The sequence below is a fragment of the Typopeltis vanoorti genome, chromosome 2, assembly GCF_054136105.1.
Source record: "Typopeltis vanoorti isolate ZY-2024b chromosome 2, IOZ_Tvanoo_1.0, whole genome shotgun sequence".
In the NCBI taxonomy this organism is placed as follows: domain Eukaryota; kingdom Metazoa; phylum Arthropoda; class Arachnida; order Uropygi; family Thelyphonidae; genus Typopeltis; species Typopeltis vanoorti.
Genome location: NC_143550.1, coordinates 112,368,217 through 112,391,207, shown reverse-complemented (window position 1 = coordinate 112,391,207; position 22,991 = coordinate 112,368,217). Strand labels below are relative to the sequence as shown.

At 34.8% G+C, this 22,991-nt stretch overlaps 1 protein-coding gene across 5 annotated transcripts in view; it reads right to left on the bottom strand.

Annotated features, from left to right (window-relative positions):
* The window catches only part of LOC150109341 (BLOC-2 complex member HPS3), a 386,547-nt gene that overhangs the window by 171,692 nt on the left and 191,864 nt on the right, over positions 1 to 22,991 (bottom strand). For all 5 annotated transcript variants that reach the window (XM_090407481.1, XM_090407512.1, XM_090407505.1 and 2 more), the window contains exons 12-13: positions 22,013 to 22,058; positions 16,490 to 16,598 (exon numbers count right to left, since the gene is read on the bottom strand). In XM_090407481.1, the coding sequence (XP_090263607.1) occupies positions 16,490 to 16,598; positions 22,013 to 22,058 (155 nt within the window). The remainder of the gene's footprint in view (positions 1 to 16,489; positions 16,599 to 22,012; positions 22,059 to 22,991) is intronic.

The following is a 22,991-nucleotide window of genomic DNA, read 5'->3' as shown; positions in this document are numbered from 1 at the left end:
CTTGTAGATAAGGTACCAGAAGAAGTTCGAGTAAGCAGGATGTCCAAAAATGATCAAGTACCAGAAGAAGTTCGAGTAAGCAGGATGTCCAAAAATGATCAAGTACCAGAATTTTCCTTTTCCATGGTGAATTGGATACGAGGATGAAGGCTATTTATCTGTTGTAGAAAGGTGGAAAGCTCATCTTCAGTATGTGACCAAATGGCAAAAACATCATCGACATAACGATACCAAAGAGATGGTTGAGGGTGAATGGATGAAAACATAGTCTCTTCGAATTGTTTCAAAAAATAGTTAGCCAAAGGTGGAGACAAAGGACTACCCATGGCAGTACCTTTAACTTGTTTGTAGAACTTATTTTTCCAACATTGATCCACCGAATATTCGTTACTTGTATTCTATTCCTATCTGTTTGTAACACTGAAGATGTACTATTATTTTTAGTACGAAATATCTACCTTATTTATTAATTAAAGTTATTACTGTGGACTTACGTGTTGTTTTTAATAATTACACTATGCCACAGGTCCCTCTAAAAATAACAAATGCACTGTGACCTAACGCCGATATTCATTTGCGCTTGTCATTGCACGTTATGTCATTCAGACATTGCCCAAACGGCAGTGTATTTTTAGTATCCTTATGCACGTTATTTCTGTGAGATATGAAACGTTTATTATTGGTGCGTGTGCGTGGTGAACTATTTTTTGTCAATATTATTTTATTTTGTTAAAATAACATATATATAGCAGAGTTTTTTCTCCCAGAAACTTGGATTTTTCATACCGCATACAGACAAATCAGCCCTTCAGAAGAACATAAAGTGAAAGAACTTTATGTTCTTTCACTTTACTGACAATACAGAAGCAATTTTTTTGCGAATTTTCAAATGTTTGTTTGCATTGAAAATATTATGTCTAATATTTTTTTTTAAATAACATTTATTGAAATAAATATGACCTTCTGCTTTCTTTTCTTATAAAATACCATTATATGGATTGTCACACTTCAGTTTTAGAGAAGATTTTTTATTTTATTTTTTTTTTTTTTGAATTTAACTGCATTTTTTAGATTAAACTGCATTACTCAGTTTCCAATTTTTTATTATTATTATTTTTTTTTTGTAGGATGCACATTACTATAATGCCAAGGTAACCACTGTAGATGTGTTGAAAATATAATATCCTATGTGGAATGGTTCAAAATTTATGCTTATTTTGAAGCTTTTCTATTACTCCCCCCCCCCCTCCTTCTCCTCTCCTGGAACTCAGTTACATAACTACTCTATTTTGAAAGCTTTCACAGGCAGTGTTCAAAATCTATTACTTCATTTCTGTTTTGACAAAAGAAATAAGGCAATAATATTGTTGTACCATCGAAGCTTCTAATTCTGTACTATTTCTTGAAATCTAAGAATAATGTCTGCTGAAATTATTCTAAGTTTTAGAAATGCTATGCTATATTGTCACCATGTAAAACTGTTTATATGCATACCAGAGAAAAGAAAGTTCAGTAGTGTTATTTTTTTGTTTCTTTTTCTTAAAAAAGAATTCTAAATATTACTACTATTGGTACTGGTTGCTATTTCTGAAATAATCTACATCTTAGAAATACTCGATAATAATCCTCTCAAGCTGGAGCAAAAGCTAAAGGCTTAGCTTACTCTCACTGCTATTGAGAAAGAAAAGAGAGAGAGAACGTTTCCCCAGAAGGCACAGTAAAGTGTCTCAAGCTGTAGTGCAAAATACATCAAGAATGTCTTGTTTCGTTTTCAATTGTTGATTAGCAGACATCCTAACAGAGAAATACTGACATATCTTTTACAGGCTGATACAGTATTTATGCCAAAATAATTTCTTAATATACAATGATCAGTTTCATTTTTATTATAGAAAAAAATTATAAATTATTTGATACAATTATCTCGAAAAAAAAAATTTGAATTATTTAAAAGAAAAGGCACATGTGTGTTACATAATCATTTATTGGGGGGGGGGGGAGGGTTATAGATCTATTCAATCTGCAGATATTTCAGAATTTATTTTAAAGATCATTCGCAAGACAATGTTACAAATGTAAATCACTTTGGGAACATGCTCATGCATTTTAGCATAAAATAGTAGTAAACATTTAGCTACTTCAACAATGATGCCACATATCTATATCTGCTGATGTTAGAACTCTTACATAAATAATTTTTTGGCATGATTTCTCTATTAGTTATAATGTAATATAAATTTACGTATTTTTGCCCTCTTGTATTCTCCCATGTTATGTTTAGTGATTTCTTCTTTGTACAATGTTCTTTCTTTGTGTTTTGTAAAGAAAGTGTAAATGATTATTTTCTTACTATTTTTTGCCAATAGAACATCTGATATAATTATGAGAGTGATGTTTTACTGTTTTTCTCCCACACGAAAAAAAGAAATAAGGCAATAATATTGGTGAATCTGTCGAACTTTATTGTAGTGGAAATTTTTATTACAAAACTTTGATGTTTTGTAATAAAATAATACTATTAGTGCTACTTTGAAAATTTCTAATCTGTGGCACACACACTGCTATGAAAATGTAATAAACAAAGTTTCACTTTCAGTAAGCTAAATTCTTATTTACTGAAAACAATCTTATAATAGGCAAATTTCAAAAACAGTTGCATTAGGTGGGATTGTGGTACACAGAATGTTTCAAAAATTAAGAAATAAAACATCTCAGAGAATGATTTAGCCTACTATTCAAAATTGTTTGGAATATAATTAAGTTATTATATATATCTATCCCCCACAGAAGAAATTTGGAACCCATATCACATCAATGCTGTGGCAAGGGGGGAAATGTTTACATTATTATTTATATATTTTATTTTACTTTTTTTTTTTTTTGGTGAAGTAATTTACTTTTCAATTGTAACATGTTTTCCCAATTGATAAAAATTGAAATTTCATGAAAAAGAGAATATCAGTATTATGAGATAACATGACCATCTTTTTTTGACTGATTAGAACATGCAATTTTCTGAATACTCTGTAGGTATTCAGAAAATTGCATGTTCTAATAGTAACTGTTTTTCCCTACCAGGAAGTCACATTTTTTTTGTAAACAGGCAAAGTACTGGAAAATAAACACAATGTACTTGCCTCATAGTTGCTTCCACCAAAATTTCAATGAAAACAAAATCACTGCCTTAGTCTACTCAATCATTTTCCTGATTGAGACAACTAAATTTGGATAGCCAACTGGAGAGGGTCGCTGCTTTTTTTTACTAAGTGGCTGAGAATTAGAATCTTCAATGCTGGCAAGAATGCTTATGAAAATATTCAGGTGGATAGATGAATTTGGTTTTGTAAATAGCATAGTACAAGGCCATCACCCAGTTTATTAGAGGCTTGGAAAAAACATGTTTGGTCTTATTTCTGATGTTAATTACATATAGCATTAATGTGTTATAGATTTCCAAACTTTTGTGGTTGTGGACATAAAAAAAAACAAATGTTTGCACCTAGATGGCATGTGTCCTGATGATCCTCCCTATTTTTATTGCCTCACAAAGGTACTATTAGCCACTATGAGAGGAATAATATATTATTCTGTGTGTTATAAAAACAACATTCCTCTTCAAGAGGAACAGGAATCATTACACTCAGCCATCTATCATCTTGATGGCCCTGAAAGAGAATATTTTGTTTTCATACTGTTCAAAATTTATATATCTTGAACAGTATGGAACAATCTAAAACAAGGATGAACGCACAAAGCAGTTTTACATTCTGGATACCACCAGGTTATTGTGTCCTTTATGATTTTTTTTTTTTTTTAAAGCTGACATGACATTTGCATGCAATGTTTATTTATTAATTCATTTTCTTTTTTTTGTGGGCAGTGAAGTTTCTGAGAAATAGTTAGTGTTAGCAGCGTTCAACAGCAGAAGTCTGGACGGATTGTTTTCCTGTTTTCCTGCTTGCTGAAGAAGGACCATAAACTTGTAGCAGTGCTTTGGCAATTTCTACTATGTAATCTAAACATGTTATGGTAGACATATCTTTTCTTGTACAGGAGGAAACTGTTCCAAATAAATATAATTCAATATACGTCCAAACACTTTTTTGTAAAATTTTTTTACACAGTTTCCTCATTACAGAATAAAATTATAGTTAGTGATCGCATCTGTTAAACCTCCTCCCATAGTGTCAGTATATGCATACACAGCAATGGGTTTGTCTTTCTTGAAACTATGCTTCTCCATGGACTCCACTGATGGATTGTGCAGGGAAGACAGCAGAAAAACATCTCTTTTGTCTTTCCAACATAGTGCAAAGACTTTCCCTCGCTGCTAAGCTCGGATTTCAACCTTCGACAATTTTCCTGATGCCAGATCTAGAGGATGCCTCACCTTTTAGATATTCCGATAACCGACCTAGTTGCTTCAGGGACGAGAAATGAATCTCGGGAAACGAGTAGTGTGATAGGAGAGAATGATGAGTGGCAGATGAGTAGTGTGATAGGAGAGAATGACGAGCGAAGTATGAATAAGAAAATAAGAGTCGGGAGTGTGGAAGGCTTGAATGACTGTGAAGTTTACAGAGATGGTTTTGATTGGGTAAATGAATAGCAAGTAAGAATGACTAACTTACAGAGAGGAACAGATGAGCTGAAAGAGGAGGTGGAATGTCTTGTGAACGAAATGAGAAGTATGAAAGATGAGATTAGAAGAATGGAAGAGATGTATGTAAGGCGAGTCAGAGTAGAAGTGAGAGAATGTTTTGGAAATGATAGAAGAGGAGAGAATGGGAAGAGTAAAAGGGAGGGAATGAGAGTTATGTGAACAATAGAAGAGAAGAGCATAGGATAAGTGGAAGAGAGGGAATGAGAGAGAGAGAGGTATGGGAATGATAGAAGAGGAGAAAATAGGAACAGCAGAAGAGAGGGGATGAGAGAGAGTTATGGGAATGATAGAAGAGGAGAAAATGGAAACAGTAGGAGAGAGGGAATGAGAAGAATGCAAGGGAATACTGGAACATAATAAATTTAGTTTAATCCTTTATCCAAGTATGAGGAAACAAAGTTTGCACCTGAAAGTATCTTCAGGACTGGGGTCAAAACTAGTCTGGGTAGTGGCCCTTCCCTTAATGCATAACATTATACATATCCGCAAGGAGATGTATTTTGCATTATGGGAGATACTGAAATAGGAGTGATGTTAGCTTGCTCCACCTTTGCAACGAATTGGCTGGTGTTGTACCACCTTACCCCAGTCCTGAAGACACTTTCAGGTGCAAACTTCGTTTGCTCACACTCGGATAAAGGATTAAACTAAATTTATTATAGTCTAACCAAGTGAAAAATAAACTTTCAACATCTTTCTCTAAATCCAGAATAATTTAATAAACAGGTGGCACACCGTTTGGAAACTCCTATAGGTAGAGATGACCTTGCTAATGCTTTTGCCTGGTATCTCCACTTGGGGCTGGCTCCAACTGAAGAGACCTGAATAAAGGTCGAAACTAGTCTGGGTAATGGTCCTTCCCTTAATGCATAACATTATACATATCCACAAGGAGATGTGTTTTGCATTATAGGAGATACTGAGACAGGAGTGATATTAGCTTGCTCCACCTTTGCAACGAGTTGCCCGGTGTTGTACCACCTTACCCCAGTCCTGAAGATACTTTCAGGCGCAAACTTTGTTTGCTCACACTTGGATAAAGGATTGAACTAAATTTATTATAGTCTAACCAAGTGAAAAATAAACTTTCAACGGAATACTGGAACCAGGGATAGAGTGATGTCAGGAAGGCAGGTAAGTAGGGAACACAGAGAGAAACTGTTACAGAAGAGAGAGAGTGAAGGATGCATGGGAACAATCGAGAAACAGAGTGGTAGGAAGTGTAACGTGTGGGGACTCAATAATCCATGGTGTGCAAGATAGGAAGCGTGAGGAGTGTTTGCCTGGAGGAACTATAGAAAGTGTGGCTAAGACAATTAAGAGGAGTGAAAGGGTGGATGAGATGATTGTAATGGTGGGAACAAATGACTTGAGAGGTAATGTAAATTGGGCAGCGAGAGATACGAGATTCTTGTTCGAGATAGTACAAAAGAAGACACAGAGAGTAAAGATAGTGTGCACGTTGCCTAGGTATGATAGTGATGTGTTGAATAGAAGAGCAGTAATATTGAATAATATAATAGCTAGAATGTGTCAGAAGAGAGGTTGGAATACGTGGATGCTTGGAGGGTGTTTGAGGACAAAGAGGAATTGTATGCAAGAGACCGCTTGCATTTGAATGAGAAAGAAAGTAGGCATCTGGAGAGACTGCTGTTCTGAATGAGTCAGTGTGTCAATGCAGGGAAACTAGAATGCCCAAGGTGGATGGTAGTAGGAGTGGCCTCTTGTGGGAAAGGGTGCTTGGGACAAGGGAGACGACATCAGGTAAACGCTGAGCCCAGTGGAGTGTAGAGGGGATAATGCTGGGTATAGAAATAGTGGTATTTTTATGCTTTATACTAATGCCAGGAGTATCCAGAATAAAGGAGAGGAATTGGTGGCGTTGATAGCATCAGCCTAGCCAAAGATTATTGTGATCACTGAGACGTGGTTGACAGAAGAGGATATAATAACAGGAAAAAAGTAGCAAAGTACAGCATTTTTCGGCAGGATAGGGGGAAAGCATGGTAGTGGAATACTGCTTATGATAAGTGATGACTAATGTCCTCTAAGAGTGGAGGCTTTGGAAGGCAGGGACACTAATGATTTTGAAAACATATAGTGTAAGGTAGAGATAGGCAAGATGGGATATTTAGTGGGGTGTTGCTACAAACCAAGGAGCACAGAGGGTGGCGACCAGGAGATGTTTAGACAGTTGAGCTTGGCAAGTGCAAGAAGAATGATTGTTATGGGAGATTTTAACTACAGCAGTATAAATTGGGGAGGGGTGGATGCATGTAGCAATATGGGAATGGAATTTCTAGAATTCCTGAGGGACAAATGTCTTAGGCAACATGTAATAGAGCAAACAAGAGGTTCGAGAGTTTTGGAATTGGCTATAGCATCAGAAGAGTTGATAATAACTGAGCTGACATCTCTCCCACCAGTTGGAGAGAGATCATGTGGTATTGACTTGGAAGATGAATAGACATGCAGGAGTATCAAAGAGATGGGAACATATGTGGAATTATAAGGCATGTGATTATAATAGTCTTAGACATCAACTTGGGGAAGTTTCATGGAGGGAAAAATTGGAAGGCTGGGATATCATTAATGCTTAGGAAATTGTAAAGGAATATTTGTTAGCAGCAATAGTAAGCTGTATTCCACAAGTGAAGAAGAGGACACAATTTGGTGTAAAGTGGATGACAAACAATATTAAAAAGGAACTGCATGTGAAAAAGAGTCTATGCAAGAGATATAAAGAGACAGGTGAAGAGAAGCTGCATAAAGAATGTAAGACACAGGCCAGGAGAGTGACCAGTATGGTAAAGAAAGTGAAACTAGAATATGAAAAAGAGATTGGGCCTAAGATCAAAAGAAAACCCTAGTGAATTTTTTTGCTATGTGGCCAGTAGGAGGAGAAATGATTGTGGAAGAATGACATTGTGGGATAAAAATGGGAATAGAGTGACTGATGCAGAGGACATAATGGAATTGTTCAATGAACACTTTATTGGTGTATTTCATCCTGGAGGAGTAAATTTTAATACTAGAGGGATAGGGCAGGTTCGAGGTTTAGAGGTGTGGGAGGAGAGCATGTTTCAAATACTGAGTACTCTTGATGTCAGTAAAGCTGTAGTATTTCACCCCAGCTTTACTGACCTCCTGGGAATTCCTGGATGGTATTTCACCACGACGTTTGAGAGAATGTGCTAAAGAACTGACAACTCCTTTGACCTGGCTTTTCAATGAAAGTCTGGCTACGGGAAAGGTGCCCTGGGGGGGGAAAGGAAGGTAAGATATTGCCATTGCATAAGGGCAGTAGCAAACTGGAAGTGTCTAATTATAGGCCAATTTGTGTGTCATCAGTAGTTGTTAAGATCTTGGAGAAATTAGTTAGGGAATGTATACAACATTGGGCAGATGTGGGTAATGTTATCTGTGAGAGTCAACATGGATTTGTGAAGGGCGATCTTGTTTTAGTAATAAGCTAGCCTTTTATAATACAGTTACAAGAGCAATAGATGAGGGAAAAGCATATATTCTCATTTTCTTTAATTTAGCGAAGGCATTAACAGGATTCCACATGATAAGCTGATATTTAAGTTGCAGCACATGGGTTTGGATATCAGGTTGGTCAACTGGATTCAGGATTGGCTGTCCGATATTTATCAGAGAGTTGTGTATGGTTGGGCAGTTTCAAGGAGGCAGAGGGTAACAAGTGGGGGTCACGCAGGGCTCAGTACTGGGACCTATACTGTTTAACCTTTATATCAATGACATTGTCAGTGGATTGCAGGGGATATTCAGTTGTTTGTGGATGATGTGAAGCTGGGAAGGGTTATAAGTAATGGTAATGGTTATTCAAATCCTCCTGCAGAAATGGTAGTCCTGCAGGAGGAATTTGAATAAACTAGACAGATGGGCAAATGAATAATGATAGTCCTGCAGGAGGATTTGAATAAACTAGACAGATGGGCAAATGAATGAGGGAAGGTGTCAGTTTAAATCAGCAAAATGTAAGGTCTTGAGTTTTGGGACACATCGATGGGACACTGAATACTCTATTGGAGGAGCTATACTGGAGGAAGTAGGGGAGACAAGAGATCTGGGGTCGATGATTGATAGAAACCGGAAATTTAGGGGACATACTGCAAAGGTGGTGAAGGTAACAGAGAGGATTGTTGCAATAATGAGAAGGACGCTGACCTGCAGAGATAAAAGAGTTATCATTCCGTTGTATATGACCCTGATCAGACCACACTTAGACTATTGTTCTCAGATTTGCAGGAGATAAATTAACTGTGGAAAGGGTACTAAGGTGTATAGCAAAGACAGTTTCAGGATTGTACAATGTTAGTTATGAGGATCAGCTAAGGGAATATGAACTGCAGAGTTTGGTGGATAGAAGGAGAGGTGATATGATTGAGACTTTTAAACTGTTGAGAGGTGGTTACAGGGTTGACACTGGGGAGTTCTTTCGCTTGGATGAACAGCAGGAAGGAGTGATGACAAGGGGCCATCCCTGGAAGTTACAAAAGGAAACTCCGAGCAAGAGGGTGAGGAGTAGTTTCTTTGCATGGAGAATGGTTGAACCATGGAATGCATTGCCTGATAGAGTGGTGAGAGCAAGAATGGTCAATGAGTTTAAGAAGTGGTATGATAGACTTTGTGTTTCCTAGGAGGGACCTCCCACGACGAGTCTTGATAGACTTGTTTTTTTCTAGGAAGGACCTCCTGCGATAGTCTTTTGACTCCTCAGAGGCCTAAATAATAATAATAATAATTTTTGCAGTTAGGTACAATAACAATCTATATGATGCTGTAAATGCAAATCAGCGAGTTCAGGACAAATATAGTAGTTATTCATTGTAACTCAGTAACCTTTCCTCAGCAAGGAGTCTAGTAATTCCATTCATTGACATCGACAAGGGAAGATCCGAATATTTATCATGTTCAAGTACAGTCTGCTTCCCCCTATAAGATTTGAAATCCCAACGTTATCCACTTTGCGTTTTGCCAAGCATAAATTTACCCCATACTTTGCTCTCTTTTGTGGTAATATACTGCTTACATTTCAATCTGCCTTTGAATGGCATAAGGCTTTCATTGATATTCACATCTCTCTCAGGAATGTATAGTGATCTAAATTTCTGATGAATTTATCAAAAATCATAAATTTTGTTGAGTACTATTGAGGCAAGCACAATGAGATTGAATTGTTTTTCAGTCATAATATCACAAAACATTGATGTGTTCAGAATCCATTCTATAGACCATACATATAGAAAAACATTTTGAGAGTGAGCTTTTTCACTATACCTTGTGCAATCAAGAACGTTATAAATGTAAGTGTTATGTTGATATCTATTGGACCTACAAAGCGTACTGCGAGAATGCAGACTGTACTCAACTTGTTGATGTTGTTAGCAAGCATAAAGGTAAGTCTGTTCTGCTATGAAGGAAAGAATATCATCATCTAGAAATAGAAGGAAGAAGCCTAAAATGTTGCTGTGTCAAAATCTTCATTAGTTCCTGGCTTACCTATGAATGGAGACTGTGGACAAGCTGGTGTGTGTTTAGTGACGATCACCACATGATCTTCCACATGATAGCATGTCTTAACTACACATAAAATCGCTATCTTCACAGCTAGAAAAATTTCCCCCATCAACATCGGTAGGGTTAGAGCTACTCGAAAGGTGAAGACCCCAATATTCTGCATCTCCAGAACTTTTCTTTTTTACCCCATACTACTTTGCTTTCTTTTGGAGGATATACTGCTTACATTTCAATCTGCTTTTAAATGGCATAAGGTGCAGCACAGCACTTATACATGAATTTTGTTTGTATGGGGCAAAAAAAAAAAAAAAAAAAAAAAAGAGTTCTGGAGATGCAAAAAAGTTGGAGTGTTTGCCTTTCAAGAAGCTCTACTGATGTTGATGAGGGAAATTTTTCTAGCTACAAAGATAGCAATTTTGAGTGTAGTATAGACATGTCTTTGTGCAGAAGAGGGTGATCATCACAAAAGTGGAAATATTAGTACTTCAAAACTGATGCTACTGTTGTTACTATTTGCCATCTCAGAAATTAATTGTATCTTAGATATACATGCTAATATTTCTTTCTGCTCAAGCTAACAAAACTTATTGAGAAAGTGAGAAAAGAATGCGTCCAGTAGACACACTAAAATCTTCATTAGTTCCTGGCTTACCTATGAATGGAGACTGTGGACAAACTTGTGTGCGTTTGGCGATTGATTTACAGATATTCGAAACATTTTATACTGATATTGCTTTTGTAGGATGACATTGTTTTATAAACATTAATTTTCCAATATCCCATAATCTAATGATTTATAATTATCAGGAAATAATATAAATGAGAAAATATACAAAATTTGTTAATTTCTAATAATCACAATTTAATTTTGGTATCGGAATATTAAAAGTTATCTGGTACAATTACTTTGGAAATATAATGAATTCAAACAAAAAAAAAAGTGCACATACGTTACCAAATAGTATTTGTGTGTGGGTGTGAGATAGTTTGGGGGAGGGGGGTAGCCATCAAAGGCAAAAAACAATTTTAATTCTATTATGAAAATTTTGGAAATACAATTTCATTGTGACACATGCACATATACATGTTTCGAATGATAAACTGTAGGGAAAATATCGCTACTTCAAAACTGCCACATAACATCAAAATTAGCTGAAAATATGTACATAACAGTTGACTTCATAACCTCCATTTATTTCGATTTGTAGTGAGCAATTATGATAAACCACAAAAGATGAAATGCAAAGATCGACAGATTACGTTATAAAGATTATACATTACGTCACCTTCAATACTACCAAAATGCAGTCCTGCCTTTTCTTTCACAAAATGGATCTCAGCTCACCTTCTCTCATCCTCAGTAATACACACATCACCAGGCAGGATGAACTCTCTCTCTTCTTGGACTGACATTTACCTCAACCTCTCCTGGCACAAACACATCACATCAATTTAGAAACTTCCTCAGCCTCTAAAAAACTAGACATTCTTTTCTGCTGAAGAAGCAATTTTACACCCACCCAGCTACTAACCCTATATAAATCCCATATCTGTCCATCCTTAGAATACTGTACACACATTTGGGGTGGTGCACCTAAAACCTCCTTAAAAATTTTTGATGCTGTCCAGAGGAGAGCAATTCAGCGCATAGATGACCCTTCCCTCACAGATACAATGTTTCAGCTCTGTGTCTCTTCTATAGGTACTTCCATGGTCACTACTCCACTAATTTAGCAAACATCATTCCACCACTTGCTGTTAGGCCTGTTAAAATAAGAGCAGCTGCTGTCCAACATCCCTTTATTGTACAACTATAAACTCATCAAAACTGCTTCTCTTCTTCCTCATTTATTCCATCTACCTCTGTCCTCTGGAACAGCCTTTCTCATCATGTGTTTCCCAACAATTTCAACCTACAGCTCTTTAAGAAGAACGTAAATACATTTTTTTTTTTCTCAATCCTCATCTGCAGCTCACACACAGCACTGATGTGTTATAGGTTCTTGTACCTCTCTTATGTGGACTAAAAAAACATGAGTAAATCTTGTTTGTGTTGTTGTGTTGGATCCTACTTCTTCTTAATCTATACCTTGGATCTGACATGTTATTTACTATGATGTTCTTAAACAAAATAGAAAGTTGCTAGTTGATTTCTAATTCAAATATAAAGAAAATTTATATTTAAAGACTGCGCCACTTTATATCTGAATTAGTTCAAGAATTGAAGATAAACCAACTCACAACTATCTCTCCTTTTAGGTGTTAATATTATATATACTGGCCGAGAATATTTAACTTACTTAATTTACCCGCTTTGGTTCGAATATTTTATGAATAGTGCAGTAAAAGAGATTCAGGCAAAATACATCTTTTGATTAACAAAAACAAACATTTAATTTTAGAATCACAAATTTTACACTTAAGTTTAAATCAGTAATTAAGATATCACAAACATTTTAGCTTCTCTGATAAGTACAATCATACAAACTCAGACAATGGTAAATCTGTTATCACTAATACAGCCTTCTTACAGTTCCTTAAGTTCCAAATACAATAAAAATTGCAGTAATACACCTCTTCACAAACAAACACTTTTAATTTTACACTTCAGTTAATTCTCACTAATAGTTACTGTTAATATAAGGAAATTCTAGGATGAAACTTACACACTTCTCTGTATAGAAATATTAATGGTTGGAATAATCTTACCGATAATCTTTTTTCTTCATCTACTTATACGTAAACACTTTAAACAGTATACGGCACTCATTAAATAAATCTTCTAAGCAATAACTGAATTAATCGTCAGTCACTATACACATAAACAAACGTTCCTGCATGAAATACTACTGATCTCTTATGAATTAACGCAATACACAATAATTCCTTAACTCGAGGTTTTATATGCACAGCTGTTCATTCTTCCTGCATTCAAATAATTCTTTAGGCACTATAATTCTAATCACAGTTAACGGTAAACTTCAATTTTACAGCCTCCACTATACTCTAGAAACTTTGTACTTTGCTTCAAGGTTCCGTATGTCCTTGAAAAGGTCGGCGCTGAAATTAAATCTCAATTCAAGTATTGCTGGTCTATTTAATAGTCACTAAGCTGTCTTCCATAGCTATAATTGTTATTCTACAATTTATTAGCTAACCACCTCTCGACTAGTAGACTTTATTAGCTGCTTGAGTGACTTGCCGACTCGCTATTATCGCACTGTGATTCCCGAATGCTCCGATTCCAACCTAATGCCAATTCTCTCCTTTTTCTCTCTTAATGCTCTTTCTTTTCCAGCGTTCCTCACTTTTTATATCCGTTCTTCCTGCCTAAATTGTTCACGTGATTTCTTTCTAAAACTCTTTTCAATAAACCTTCTCATGTGGTGTTCCAAAAACGTGCTCGCTATCTAACATAAGTTTCTATGACAACAAAACAAAATATAATAAAATTGAGCTATTGCATAACACTAAACTTCTACAAACAGGAATAAATAGAGAATATTTACATTTCAAATAATGCGCAGTTAAATTATCAAATACAAGTTCTTATAATATTAACATATAATAATTAAAATAGATTAATAATATTTAACACAGTCTTTTCATTAATACATATATCTTTGAATAATTAATTAAATATTAGAAAAAATTAAAGTAGTTATGAATATTAAATTGTAAAATAAATTGTTTACATTAAATAATATTTACAAGTCTAGTCTTTGTGATAGAAGATCATGTTGGATTCTGAAGCAAATAATAATTACTTTAATCTCTACATAATCAGAATCCAACAGTTGTTCATAGCGATATCTGGACACTGATTATAAAATAAAAAAGAACTAAAATATGAACACAACTATCAGAAGTGAGCCATAAAAAAATACACATATATTAGGAAAAAAGTGAAAGACTATAAACAAGAGGAGATTTTGCTAGTATTTAACCTAAACTTTAAGAGAAACAATAGCAAAATCTAAGAAAACATTGATTACTCCAACCAGGAAGGGAAGTGGTGAAGTTGTCGGTGAGAACAGAAAAATCAGACTTATGGTGAACTCAAGAAGTCCTGAAAAAAAAGAAAAAATTATATTGAAAATTCCAAGGAAGTGAGTCAGCATCTGCCTTTGATAATACAGAGAAAAATGGAAAAAACAAAATTATGCAAAATTATGTGTATAAGGAACTAAACGAAAGTCATAAGGAATACAGAAGACAAATATTATGAAGTCAGCAAATTGTTCTGAAGGCTACCAAAAAATCAGAAAAATAGAGGAATTGTCAGAATAAGATTTGTTACTTAAGAAGAATATCTGAGAAATCATGGGAATAAAACAGGGATCTGTATTTAAGATCTGGAAAAAACATACAACAAGGCACAAAAGAAAAACTAATCAAAATGATAAAATTATATCATGTAAATAGGACAATATGCAGAGCAGTACATAGCTTGCTACGTACTGCTCTATATATTAAGTTAGTAGTAAGAATTCAATGTTATTTTTAACTTCTAATCAAATTCTAACTACTAACTTGTAATACTTGTAACTAGAATTCTATGATGTACAGGAAAGACAGTTTGATGTAAAATGAAGCACACAGTCTTCTCACACATTTCCTCAACTACTGTTATTTATCATCTAAATAATTTAATAGTCTAAATAAATCCAGTACCAGCATTCAGGACTCTTGAAATAAATTTAATAAAGACTATAACAAAATTAAAATCAGCAATAAAAAAAAATTATGAAAATAGGCAATCATACAGAAGAGACATCAACTACATTCTCAATGGAAAATCTATAGACCAAGTAAACATTTCAGCTATTTAGGCATGATCTCTAAGAAAAATGGAAAATTAAATATGAAAATAGTAACAGAATAAGCATAGTTAGTATGATGGAAAGCCAGGTGAACAAATTTATATGGAATAAGAGAGAAATTAACCAAAACACTACTATTACTAGCAATATACAAGACAGTGTTCAAACATGTTTTTGGATTAAAATTATAATGACAGTTGATCAAAGAATAAAGACACACAAATATAACAGTAGTGAGAAAAATTAAAAGGGTGAAGAAATGGTATCAGTGGCAGAATCATATTATAAATGTATATTGGAAAATGACTTGACATTAGAAAGATAATTAAAAGGAACTGGGAGGAAAGGTTAGAAAAACAGGTGTTTGATGCCAGGAGGGGATGGCAAGACTCAGAGGATACCAAGATCTGTGTGGACTGATGTAGTTAATATTATCTTAGAAGACTAAAATTCCAATATTATATTAGTAAATAACAGCATTATTGGGAAAAAAAATTGCTTACAGGAATTTTATTTAAATTAAGGGGATATTAAATTCCCTTAATTTAAATCGATTGCATCGCCGAAATGAAGCCTATTGGCTCTTTATTTTAAATAATTTATGAGTGCACCTTTTTAACAACTCGTATAGCAGAGTATATAAGTTCTTTTTGCTACACCCTTAGTATTATTTTGGTCTAGCTACTCACTGACGAGATCTCAATAAAGATCGAAACCGGTCTGGGTAGTAACCTCCCACCAAATTTATAACATCATACATCTCCTAGGAGATGGGTTTTACATTATGGAAAATACTAAGAATAGCGATCAGAACTTTCTCCACCTTTGCTACGAGTTGCCCTAGTTTGTACTACATACTTGGACTACGTGCTTTAGCTTACGCTGGTAGTCGCTGATACTTTTATATTTACTATATTCAGCATGAAACTCTTTGATTCCGATCTTTGAGTTTCTTATTCGGTTTTGAAACAATGTGGGATTTAATATCCCCTTAATTGAAATAATGTTTACATCGTCGAAATGAAGTCTATTGGCTCTTTATTTTAAATAGCTTACAGGAATTTATAATAATGCAAACTTAAGGGTACATATCAGGAAATGATGATGAAAACAATAGTTTTTTTAAAAAAGTTACCTTAGGAGAAAAAAGTTATTAAAAAATGACTAGATTAGAGTGCAGCCTAAATTATATGAAAATTTGATTTGATATGAAAATATAAAGAAAACTTTCCTGGAAAAATCTTAAAAAAGTCTCTAATAATAGTTGTGGAGAATAAGCACACTTGAAACAGTAATTGTGTGGTGTGCCTAATATCTGTTACTCAATATTCATGTACAGTATATGTTCATGAATATAATAATCAGCATGGAAAATATAAGACTATATAGAGAATAATGCCATTAACAAAATATAGAAAAGATACTAGAATGAACATGTGACTTTTGCAAACAAATTTACCTTTGCTAAAGCAAGAAACATGTTTTGAGCAGTTTCTGTATTTCCTTTTCTCAGAAGCAAATCAACAATAGCTATGGTATCTGCAGCAGTGCTAGCTGGACTCAGAGGACTGTCAGTGAAAATGATAAAAGAAATACAAGTTTTGTTTTAAATCAGAGTTAGAAAAGAAATGCAAAAATGTAACAAAATTTATTTGGTTCAAGATGTTTTAAATTTAAATACAATTAAAATCACAAATACTTATTTTTAGAGATAAGTAATCATAAGTAAATAACCATAAATAATTTAAAAAGCTATAATTAAAAATTAATTGGGGAATGACTATGTCATATATTTTATAATGTAGTATATATTCTATATCTGGTATATAGAATATGCTACATTATAAGGTAGATTACAAGGTATATTATAAGATAAAGGAGATATGCAAGATAATACCGACTCTACAGAACATCTTAAAATGATTTTGCACACAGAAATTGTACACTTCTTTCCCATTTAGAGTGATGACTTTAAAAGGCAAATACTGACTTTCATAGTCTTATGTGCTCCAGCTGTAATTATGTAAGTTAAATGGATGAAATACTCAAGTTTTCAGGAGAAAAAACTGCATGAGACCAGCTAACGTAACTTCAACTGAGGCATTTACAAATATTCCTCAGAAATTCAAATCCAGGTTTTGACAAATATCACATCACCTCATTGCTAAGCTATGGAATATTTGATCTATCGCTCTCTCTCTCTCTTGGTTGCCTCCCCCTCTCTCCCCTAATGGCTGGTATGTTTGTTTTGCTGAAGAGAGAGGAGGAAGCTTCCATCTCTGTATAAGACCAGTTAACTTTATAATACAGCAAGTTAACTTATGATAAGATGAGTAAGAAAGCCCTGGTGGGGGGGAATTCAAATCCCATCTAGAAAATATTCCTTGTGTTCAGATGAGATTTAAACCCAAATCTTTTCAAAGGAAAAGCAGTGACATGAGATACTTTAGTTAATTATAGGTATCTTTAAGGATTTTGTGGCTGATGCCTCAACAAGAATTAAAATAATGATCCTTTGGTTGAAACGCTCATAAATAATCATTAGAATGTGAGACAAATATATTGTACAGACCATGCATTACAAATAGTGGTATTTTAAGTATAAGGATGGAAATTCTTTTACTGTACATTATTACTACACCAAGCAAAACTAGCTGTTACATTTTTACAAATACCGTTAAGCCAAAACATGTGCTTTCTGCTCAACATTGGACTCTTGCTGTTATTGACACTTAATGTGATCATATAAGAAATATAAATAAAGGCAAAATGCATATTTCAGAATTTATTAAATTTATTGTCATGTAAAGAGCTTTGGTTTCAAGTGGATGATCTACCATTCACTTGAAAACTCCACTGATTTAGCAAACATCATTCTACCACTTGCTGTTAGGCCTGTTAAAATAAGAGCAGCTGCTGTCCAACATCCCTTTATTGTACAACTATAAACTCATCAAAACTGCTTCTCTTCTTTCTCATTTATTCCATCTACCTCTGTCCTCTGGACTGGAACAGCCTTTCTCATTATGTGTTTCCCAACAATTTCAACCTACAGCTCTTTAAGAAGAATGTAAATACATTTTTTCATGTATCAAGAATGTATCAAGCCTGATCGTTTAACTAAACTAATAGGAATGTCAGTGTCAAGGCATGGATGAGTATTTTTCAATAAGGTTATTATTCTTATTATTATACAGGCATACGTCATACCATGGAATCTGAAAACCTGTTGCATGAAGCCCATTAAACATTTCATCAAGCAATGACTATTATTTGCACAATACCTATCGTATGCCTCTTTGAACTCATTCACCAATAAGACACAAATGACTAATTAATCCTTTCCACTCACCCATAAGCAAAATATCTGCTCTTCACTCAATTTCCTTACTCTTACTTATGCCATTACTCAATTTCCAAGGATGACCCTTGTTCTGCCTCATACCCAAATAGTCAGGTACTGAAAAAATTTCCTCTGTATCAATCTAAAACTCTTTTTAGTAACTATACGTCTACAATATTCTTCTTCTTCTCCTTTCCCACCAATCAACAAATTTCTGTAACCCACAGATCAATCTGTCCTCATAAAGACAATTCCACACACACACACACACACAAAAGCTACAATCTTGGTCATTTGCATCTGGATCATCTTCGCCTTTGTCTCATCCCAAGAATTCTTCTTGTCATTGAGAGTGTCTACATCACAAGAGGAAAGAGAAGGAAAATAAATAAGTTTCCCAAAGGGGAAGCAATCATGTAATGTATATATAGATATATACATAAAACTAGGAGCCTCCATAACTCAGTTAGTATACAGAGGATGCTCTTTGGTTGGAAAGATCTGGGTTCAAATCCCATTTAGAACACGAAGAACCATTATTAATCAAATGAGAAAAAAACAGGCAAACTGACCAGAAGAATGCATGAAATTTAAAGCCATAACAATCAATGCAAATCGGATTAACTGTCCTATCATATTCAATTGTCTGAAGATGATGTGAAGCTTGATCCTGAGGGATGAAAGGGAGATGGTCCCATCCCACTGCATAAAGCTTTTGTCAGACCACATCTGGATTGCTGTGCTCAGATCTAATCATTGGGATTTGAAGATAATGAATTGACCTTGGGGCTGTACAATATTGACCATGAGGATAGACTGAGGGCATGCAGACTGCAGAGTTTGGTGAACAGGAGACAAAGGAGGGGATACTGTTGAGATACTTAAGCTGTTTTTTATTTATTACATGTGATAATATGACGGCCGTGACTTCCTTTTTACAGGGAGGTATGGCACCATCTCAATCCCCCCCATTTTTATTTGGGCTTGGGACTGGCATAGCTGATGAATCAAGCCTATGGCTGGGTCGTAAGTATTCCTGACTGTAATCTATGTGTGTTCATGGGGCCGGTTTGCCTGTTCTGGAGAATGAAAACACTCGAGTTTCAGGGCAAAAAAGAATTCCCTACTTCCATATGAGACTGGCTAACTCACCTTGCTTTGAAAGAAACCAGCTAAAGGTTCCTCACGTCATGGACAGAATTGAATCCAGGTCTTTTTGACCAAAGGGCTTCATCTAAACCGACTGAGTTACAGAGGCTCTATTTAAGCTGTTGAAGGGTTAGTATTAGATTAACACTTGGGGATTTTCCATATCTTAGAATGAGAGGAAGGAACAAGGACAAGAAGCCATCCATTGGAAGTTACAAAAGGAAATAATGAGTAAAAGAGTAAACAGTAAGTTTTTTATACAGAGAGTTGTAGGAACATGGAATGCATTGCCTGAGAGGGTGATGAAAGCACAAACAGCAGAAGAGTTTATGGAGTGGTACGACAGACTTTGTAGTGACTGATTTTGACTTCCCATGATGAATTCTTTGACTACATGGAGGTCAAGAAAATAATAATAATCACAAACAGTATCAGGTCTGGGATTTAAAAGAAGTCAAGTTACTTGGTGTGACAGACCACTGAGCCTAACAATGTGGAGACAAGAGAGTTTGCAAAACCTTAACACACTGTTGTGCTATGGTTTTACTACCTTTCTCCTGCCCCCACACAGGTGTGTGTGTGTGTGTGTGCATGTGGCGACAAGATATTAAGAAGAAATCAGTGAAGATGTTTCTTGAACAACTGATGACTGTAGTCTTTGGGGAAGACAGAGTAGAGGCTATCCCAAAGAAATGAGGTAGAAAGAGCAAACCAGAAGAAAATTTGATTTGGTAAGTTGAAAGTATGTGTGTGTGTGAGGGGGGGGGGAATTTTTCATGAGGGTGCTCACCAAAAAAAAAAAGGCAGAAAGTCCATGAGAGCAAATCTGTGAGAAGGCCCTAAATTAATCAAACTACCCTCTTCTGGATAGTATCTGCATTCTTATGGAGATTTAGGTGCACCATACCAAATGTGCGAGCAGTACTCCCCAATCAGATGGAGAAGCCATGTCTTAAACAGAATAGTATATCTAGTTCTTTGTGAGCTAAATAAAGAAGTCATGCCAGAAAAGGATAGAGGCATAAGTCAGCTCAAGAAGAGAAATCTGATTATGTTTGAAATAGGTATTATCAAAAGTAAGGGAAAGTGAAGTGTGATCAAGTGAAGTGCAAAAGTGAAGTGTGAGAAATAGAACTGTGCTTTGGTAGCATGAAAGTTCACAAGGTTATCCTTATCCCACTGAAGAAAAGCTATGAGATTTTAGTTTAAGGTGCTGGTTTTAGGTTAAAGAATAGTTCAATAGTTCCCAATCATTCAAAGAATGATTTTGAACTACAAGGTCTGTCAAATGAAGAAGAGCGACAGAGTGTACCGCCATTAACAAAACTACTATGGATAGTGTCTGAGGTCGGTGAGAAAAGATCATAAGTCACTGATCTATAGGAGGAAAAGAATAGATGAAATTATAAAGTCCTGGAGTACTGCAGCATTAGAGGAAATATATGAAGGTGGGACATCTAGCATAACATATAGTGAATGATCAGAAAGGAAGCTGGCAACCAAATTGAATAGGGTGGAAGACAAATCACAAGACAGTATTTTGGTGAGCAGGCTTCTGTACCTGACCATATTCTCTAGAAATGTCATGTGTGAGTGGTGAGATGATCTGGAGATCTGGTGGGGAGCTTGAGTGAAAGAATACATAACGGTGATCACTAATTAACCGGTGAACCTCTTGGTATGAAGAGGGTGGCTGTTTGTTGACCCTCCTTCTCAATGATTATAAGTGGACTGAAAGTAAGTGGATGATAGTTTGTTGGTTGAATTTAAATAATTTTCTTTTTTTTTTTTAATGACTGAATATAGGTTTGCTTCCATGCTGTTGAACCAAATCTAGATTTCTAGATTAATATGATAATTTGCATAGGTGACACAATTTAGCATAACAGGAAGAATACTATCAGGACCAAAAGATGATTTGTTGATATCCAAGTTATTCAGGATTCTGATTTCTTTCTGATAAAAGACTAGACAAGTTGTTCTTGTTGGTAATGCAGAAAGTGATTTCTCGAGAGACCGTCTATGCAGGAGTTGGAGGAGAAGAATGATGGCAGTAGGTCTTCTTTATATTTGGGAAAGAGAGAGAGAGAGAGAGATGCAAAAGGAAGAGCAGAAGTTGCACTCAATGGTCCTGGCAAGGAACCAGAAGGCTTGACTAATGTTTGAACAGGAGGTAAATTTTCTATATTTGGTCCTTTAAAATATATATATATATATATATATATATATATATATATATATATATTTTTTTTTTTTTTTTCACTTGCAAGTTGTAATTTAGGCTGGTGAAACAATGTTCCATTCTTGAAAAGTTGAGTTCTCCTATTGAACTTCCTTTGCACATGTGGCGGAGAACAAAGGCTTGGATAGCAGTTGGGGATTTTGGATGAGGGAAATAAGCACTTTCATTCTAAATAACTGAAACTAATACATATTTAGCTGAGATATCATTAGCATTTTCAATTAAATTATTTTATAAGTAGTGCTTACTTTTTCTTACTTGTTATTCTTCTTTTCAAAAGCACAATAGCCTTTTCTGACATGAAAATAAAATAAAATATTTAGAAACCAATTCTTATTATATATAATACTGTTAAATAAAAATTTGATCTTATTTTTATAGTATTACTTTCCCAATTATCATTACTTATACAAACATTCAATAAAATGCATACATAAGAAGATGTGAGAAGCACAATTTTAATTTTGTGTGTAATTTTTTTTTTGTGTGTGTGTGTTTGTAACAGTAAAGATTCTGATTCGAAAAAGGATGTCGCAGTTAAAAATATGTTCAAAAAATTTCAAAATCACGTTATAATATAATCTTGAAGATTTGATTCTTGCACTCTCTTCTAGAGTATTGTGCTGAGGTTGTTGATGTTGAAAGCAAAGATGATTTCAACATGATATAAAAGATGCTAGATATGATTGGAAGGTTAGCATGAATGGCAGATTACCAGTGCGCATGTGTAAAATAAAATAAAATATAAAAACTGGTACATTGCATAAGAAAAATATCAAAACACTCATTTAAAAACAAACAATAACAAAAAAAAAAAAAAAAACACTGACAAATTATAAGAATAAAACCTGACTTTCATACTTATATATATATATTTATATCACTTATGTAGGTGTGATATAAAAAAGCATAAGAGGCCACAGGATCCACAGAAGATAACTGCAATATATAAGGTGGGATCAAGAGTAGAAAAATCTATCGATATTCTTTTTAAAGAGTTGAAGGTTCTAGTCCTTGGAGAATACTTTATGGGGAAAGGCTAATCCACAGAGCTAAGTTGATGAATGAAAGATGACTAGAAGTAGGCAGGTTCAGGCAGCAGTTCAATGTGTTCCTCCCCATTTCTGCTAAACTGTAGGTTTAGCAGAAATGAAGAGAGGGAAATGATGGATGTCACTTCTACTGAAGAGCACCTGAAAATATCTAAAACACATAATACATAAATTG